The sequence below is a fragment of the Podarcis bocagei genome (assembly GCF_964188305.1).
Source record: "Podarcis bocagei genome assembly, chromosome: 8".
NCBI classification, from domain to species: domain Eukaryota; kingdom Metazoa; phylum Chordata; class Lepidosauria; order Squamata; family Lacertidae; genus Podarcis; species Podarcis bocagei.
In genome coordinates this window covers 33,610,552-33,617,553 of record NC_138133.1, presented here as the reverse complement: position 1 = coordinate 33,617,553, position 7,002 = coordinate 33,610,552, and the positions used below count along the sequence as shown (strand labels likewise).

General features: G+C 45.0%; 1 protein-coding gene across 2 annotated transcripts in view; it reads left to right on the top strand.

Moving 5' to 3' along the window:
* Window positions 1–7,002, top strand: part of RIPOR2 (RHO family interacting cell polarization regulator 2) — a 101,993-nt gene continuing 94,991 nt past the window's right edge. The window contains exon 1 of one of the 2 annotated variants that reach the window (XM_081205782.1): window positions 1–207. In XM_081205782.1, the coding sequence (XP_081061908.1) occupies window positions 123–207 (85 nt within the window). In that variant the 5' untranslated portion in view covers window positions 1–122. The remainder of the gene's footprint in view (window positions 208–7,002) is intronic. The other variant, XM_081205779.1, reaches the window with a different exon arrangement.

The following is a 7,002-nucleotide window of genomic DNA, read 5'->3' as shown; positions in this document are numbered from 1 at the left end:
GGAAACTGGGGGTCCTCGCTTCCCGCTGGGCCCGCGGCCCCTGGGCGCGTGGATTTACGCAGCGCTTCGCGCGCCGCCTTGGAAGCCGCCGCCGCCGCTTCGAGCTGCAGCCTCTGGTGACCATGGAGCTCCCTCCGCGCCTGAACTGCCGCTGCCTGCTGAGGAACCGGCCTTGGAGGCGCAGGACCAAGCGGGGGCCTTTCAGGAGTAAGTGCGCCTGCGAGGCGGGCGCTTTGGATTGGGCTTGGCTTGCTCCTTCCTCTTCTGCTGCCTTCCCTCCCTCTGCCTCCCTCTCTACTACAGACCTGTAAACCACTGTTATCTTCTTCAGTGGGTTTGCTCCAGGAAGATCACCACTTTTATTTTATTTTATTTATTTAAAATAGCTACTACTGTACATCTTTAAATTGCTATACAGTACTGGATTATCTCACATGTCAAAGTCACTGGCGTGAACGAAAATTTCCAACGCCTTATAGTTTTTGAGTTATAGCTCCGTTGGTAGAGCATGAGACTCTTAATCTCAGGATCATGATCATGGGTTCAAATCCCATGTGGGGTGAAATATTTGAACCCGATGATCCTTGTGGTCCCTTCAAACTATTATGTGATTCCGTGAAAGGGGGGATGAAAATTAGGGAAATGTTATATACATGCACAATGCACTTTTTAAAGCAATTTTTTTAAAGCAATGTGGGCTGAAGTCACTTGTGACTGGGCCCCTTCCGGGATTATGGGCCCCGAAACTTCAACTTCATTAGTTTCATAGCACATCCTCCCTGATCAACCCCTATTACTGACTGCATTTTTGTCTGCACAATGGAATTTAATTCCATTAGCTAACTTGATGAAGTGGCTCAGCTTCTTTACAGCATGGAAGAACATGCTGAGTAGTCACACAATTAATTGGATATCTATTAATTAAATGCCCATTCCCTGCCCCTCACTAACTTTACAAGGAAGACAATCAAATCAGGGAAACATTTTCAGATGATTCCATTGTGCTTAAGTAGTCTAAACCGATGAATGATTAGCAGGGCTGGCCCACCCATGAGGCACATTGAAGCAGCTGCCGAAGGTGGCAGAACCTCACTGGGGCAGTGCCACCATGGGTGCCCCCCCCCCACCTGCTGCCACCCCATCTGGCTCCAGAGAAGCAAGGAGAAGGGGCAGCGGCAGGTTCTGGCAAGCTCTTGTGAAATCTTGCTGCTGCTGCTACCACTTCTCCTCATGGGTGCCACCTGAACCTGGAAGCCATGCAAAAAACCTAAGCCACACGACCCCAGCTACTCCTTTCCCTTTCACCTTAGGCAGTGAAACAGGTCGAGCTGCCCCCTGATGATTAGGCCTGGACTGCTAGGCTGTAATTCTACTAAATAAGTTGCTGCATTCAAGCTTTTGCAAGCCTTGTGTGATATTTTAAAGACTAGTTGGGATTCTCTATCAGAGTGTTCTTCTGCTTGTCAAGAACTTATCCAGGTTGAGGTTCCACAGCACGGAACCCATTTAAAAGCAGTGCACCCAAAACAGAGGTGAGCAGTAAAGGGGTAAAGCCCATGCGCCTGGGTGTGGCGCTTACAGAGAAAGCTACGTTGAGGTGTATGGCATTTGATGTGCTTAGAAAGTCCCTGCCACCAAATCCATCTATAACGCTTAGCTAACACAGATAATCCTTACACAGTTCAGACTTCAACTGGGACACAAGCGCAAGGAAAGGGGCATATGACAACTAGCTGACTACAGCTGTAGTGTGCAGGTTAAGTCACATGCACAAACACAAATATATGCTGCATATTATTAAGGAATCAAGTGTGGAAACATGTACCCATTTTGCAGATCAGGCTCTCTGAGTCCAATAATTTATATTCCAATGGAAACAAGCCACCACCTTAGTCCTATGGAGAATTAGGTTTGGCTAACTCTGCGTAGAACTTAATTGCAACCCTCATACAATACAGCCCCCCTGGATTTTTGCGGTCAGATAAAAAAGTTTGGGGAAGACTGTAGCTCATTGACAGAGCATCTGCTTTGCATGCAGATAAGGCTGGGAGATACTCTTGCCTGAAACCCTGGAGAGTCAGTGTTATCAATACTGAGCTAGATGGACCATTGGTCTCACTCCATATAAGGCAGTTTCCTATATTCCTATCGAACGTAGGAGGAAATGGAAACCTGTGGTTCTTGCTTGGATCATAGCAAGGCTGATTCTGTGCATGCTTACTCAGAAGTAAGCCTCTTGTTGTTCCTCTGGCTTACTCCTAATGCTTGCAGTGCCCTTTTCCCACCAAACCCACTGCCAAAGCCTGCTGATGGCACTTGAAGTTTCCATCAGAAAGCAAAATAACAGTAGCAACAGCACTGCTACACTTCACCAAAAGGTGAAGACCTCTCTGCTTTTAGCACTGCACTGATACTTCAATTCAGTGGAGTTTTTTTATCTTTGCTAACAGAATATATTTCCAGGCCTGGTGCAAATGTCACATCACACTACTGATCTCTTAAACCAGGGCTCCTCTCCTCTCTCCCACACATCCTTCACTGGGGAAAACTAATACAATTAGCTTCAAATTCAGTTTGCTAACCAAGTTTAGCAGCAGTGTAAAACATGCCACATCATGGTTGATGCTGTCAAGAGATGAGAAGATGCTGGAAGATGCATGCTTCCTTATTTTATTATTTCTTATTTCCTTGCAAAATAGGAAATGGGAATCTGTGAAGTAGAAGAGGAAAGTGTGGCCCTTCAGATGTTGCTGGACTCTAAATCCCATCAGCCCCAACCCTTATGGACAACTGTATGGGGAGGTGATGGGAGTTATAGTCCAATAACACCTGCAGGGCAACAGGTTCCACAGCCCAATTTTAGACAGAAGGGCATTCTGCATCAGGCCCACTTTTATCAGTGGGTACCCACAATACACAGGTGGCCTGTGCTGGTCTGGCGCAGATCATTGCTTATCCAAATGGATAATATGTATGTATGTGCAGCCAGCTATCCTTCTCTTAGGGCTGCTGAGAGAAGGGCTGGTGGCATAAAATTCTCATGCATGCATAGAGGTGATGGGGAGGTTGTGAAGGGTGACTGGATCAAGCCTCAAGTCATGGCAAAAGCCCTGTAAAATGTATTACCAAGTTGGGTAGGGATGAGCTGAAAATGAGTGACCCAGTGAAGTTAGTAGCAGTGCTTCAGCACAAAACTATTATTCAAGGCACAATTCCCCCCTCCTTTTGCCTTAACTTGATGAAGATACACATGTTCTTCAAACTCTTTAGACAGGCAGCTATGTGCATGTTTAATAAATGGATAACCTGTCATCCTTCCTGCCCCTCTGGCAAGGGGACAGTGAGTTAGGCTGTAATGTTTTTTATATCAAAGGATGGCTACTTTAGATCACTTTGTATGCTGCATGACAGTCTTAAACCCTGATGAAGAGAACAAGACAAATGTTTTTGTTGTTGTTGTTTTCTTCAATATTGGAACAAGATTTGTGGAGAGGGACATCAGCACCTTTGATTTGAGAAGCTGGTTAATGCACACAACAAGTGAAAAACTGTAAATGAGGCAGTAGCTGATGGGCGAAAGCAGGTTATTTGCCATGACAGCCTGGCTTAAGCCTGAGGCAATCATTTGAGTTGATACTGTGAAATATACAATAATTGCAAGAACCAGCATTAACCTACTTATCCATGGTTAAATGTGATGCTGAAAAGACTTTGGGGTCTTGCAAACCTTGAGATGGAAGGGCAGCGAGGTGGGTGGATGGGTGTGGATTGGCTGCTTTATAAAGAAAGCCTCAATTGTTTGGAACCGCAGCGCTGGCTGCAATTTCATTGATTTCCAAACATGTAACCCAGAAACGTCAGAGAAACCTGTAATAGAAGACTTCTAAGAAGAATGCAAATGTGCTTTGGGTTCCTTGTAATTGCTTGTTTTTCTTGTGTTCTTGTGACAAATGTAGGCTGGGGAGGGACCACAGCACATGCTTTGAATGCAGTTAAGTTGCAAGTTCAGTCCCTGGTACCTCCAGCTGAAAATGTCAGGTATCAGTTGATGGTGAAAGGTCCAAGCCTGAAAGTTTGAAGAATCTGATGCCAAGCAGAGCAGACAGTAAAAACCTGGCCTGGTATAAAGCAGCTCTCCCTGTGTGCCCTTTTAAACTTAATTTAATATAGAAGCTACTTAGGATGGACCAAACCCACAGATGAACTCTTCAACCATCATATTTCAAATGCGTTGTCATGAGCCCTGTGGAGATGGTCAGATGCCAAGGAGGAAAGGGAGGAGCTTGGAGAATTGCAGACAGAGGACCCAGGGGAGGTTCCTAACATGATGGAGGAGCTGAAATTGGGCATCAGGGGGGTGTCTGATCCACCCCATCTCCAATGCCAGCAGTGGCAACATGAACAAGCCTTGCATAGCTGCTCAGAGCAGTGCCCATTTGATTGCCCAGTCCCAGGATGCTTGCTGCGCAAATAGCTGTGTCTGCCCCCTACTTTAAAATGAAGCTGCAGGGGGAATGTTGCTTGTTGGATCAATGTATTTGCTGGTGCTGAGGCATGTATTCTTGCCTGTTGTGTACCTGCTGAACCTTGTAACCTGTACTATTCCTTATGCACCAATCTGATTTGAGCACTATCGTCTTTAGCAGAACTCGAGCTGGGAGTTGCAAATTTTCATATTGCAGTGAGAGCCCAGACAGGCACAGTTTTTGTTGATGAAGTAGATCCTTTAGGCCTATATGAGTTGTCATCAACTTCTAAAATAATGCACATTGACTGTTCATTGTTGTTCAGGCTCTCCCCTTTTAACTATTTCCGAATAAACAAAATGGAGACTTTAAAATGGGCCTGTATATAATCTTCATTTGCCCCATCAAGCCAAATGCAGCCCATTAGCAATGTATGGCAAGTCACAATGGACTTTCTGCCTAGGACTATGAAATGGCAGGCCAAATTGCATGGCTGGATGGACTGTGGTGAGTTTGGCGAGTCACAATTTCTGTTGGGCTCCTTTTAAAGTGTCTATTTGACTTTGCAGCAGATTCTGCCATTATCACTCTCTTTTTCCCTAGAAGCATTCCTTCCTCTGACAAGGCTGCTCACATTGCATTCAGCCTCCCTTGAATAGGCTTTGTTACTTTAGATTCTCTTGAACCCACAGTAGTGCATAGGGTGGTTGCTATGACAACACAGACTAACAGCTTTTACCACCCTTTGGGTAGCTAACAGGATGAATATGCCGTGTAGCTAAAGGGAAACTCATTGACAAGGAGAGCAGCTCAATAAGAGGTTCTCATATATTCCTGCAACATGGTGTTGGCTTCCCTGAAGTGATATTTAGTATGCAATATGGGGAGAACTTGGTGTGTAGCTAAATGTTGCAACACACCTAAATTATCTGTCATTTCCTTTTTGAGTCTTACTACAAGCTTCACTTTCCTCATGTACTGTACTTGCATTTTGTTCCCTGGTGCATTTAAATGACTGGAAAACCAGCTAGCCTTCCTGCTTTCTTGTTCTTCTCTTCCAAATTGCCTTTACTTTGTTTCAACTCACACAACTCCACAGCTACAGTTGCGAATGAAGATATACGAATACCTTCCAAACAAATCATCCCATTGTGCTTTTAGGCTATAGTGTTGCAGCAGTAAGGCAGGGAGGGTGGGTAGTGGTGGGGAGAGATTCCATTATTTAAAATAAACTGGAAAGTATGGGCAGTATTCAACTACCACGCTCCATCCGTTCAGGGATTTCCTCTTGTGCAACAACATTTTTTGGGTCTCCTTCTGCACACCTTCACTAGAGGGTTGAGGGAACCCCCAGATCAGGTTTAGGGGAAGGAGAGAGAAAGGAGGGCTCATTGCACAAGCAGAAATCCTTGTGTGCTACATTGGCTAGAACCCTCTGCAAGGCTTTGATTGTGCTAGAATACTTGTCCGTCTCTTTCAGGAAACATATTATCTCTGCTCTCTCTTGCAGCCTTGATAGGCTGGGGAAGGAGAGCCAGCTGTAATGGGGTCCAAATGCAGATTATTGCAACTGTATGGCCTTAAAGTACAGTGGTACCTCGGGTTAAGAGCTTAATTCATTCCGGAGGTCCGTTCTTAACCTGAAACTGTTCTTAACCTGAAGCACCACTTTAGCTAATGGGGCCTCCTGCTGCCGCTGCGCCACCGCTGCACGATTTCTGTTCTTATCCTGAGGCAAAGTTCTTAACCCGAGGTAATATTTCTGAGTTATCGGAGTCTGTAACCTGAAGCGTATGTAACCTGAAGTGTATGTAGCCCGAGGTACCACTGTACTAGGAAAAGAGCTGTGCTTTCCCCAGGTCTTTCAAGTCTGAGGAGGCGCCTGAATGAACTTATGTGCTAGTACAGAGCCAGCACAAGTCTTTTAACAGGACAGAGATAGCATGGTTTGCTCTGTTAAAGATGCTTATACCAGGAGGTGGACAGGAAGAGCTTGTCTCTGTTGGCTCTGCCACATGTTTTGTGACTTCCAGTATCCCTGATCATGGTATCCTGCTGGAATGGGTCTTGGATCACCATGCTTTATTTATTTACTTCACATATATGTTAGAGATATGTTAATTTATATTAACATATTATGCTAATCCATGATTTGTTGCAACCATGGTTTGCTTCACAAACCGTGAGTCATCTGACAGATGAGCAAGCATGGCTTGTTTATTCAAAGCTTGATTTGTTTTCACAATCCTCTTGCTGTATGTCTCTGTGGCTTGATAGGTGCCTGTTGTGAGGTGGACAAACAAACCATGGTTAAGCAAAGCTGTTGGGCTCAGACATACTGCCAAACCACGGTTAAAGCAAGTCATGTTTCCTAAGCCAGCAACAAACCACATCATAGTTTGTTGGTATTGTTACTCTGGTGGGCTGGATTTTCACTTTCAAACAAACCATAGTTAGTCTGAAGAATCCATAGCTTAGCTTAGCATTATGTGCAAAATCAGACCACAGTCTAAGTTGGCATCGTGCAGCTTCCCAA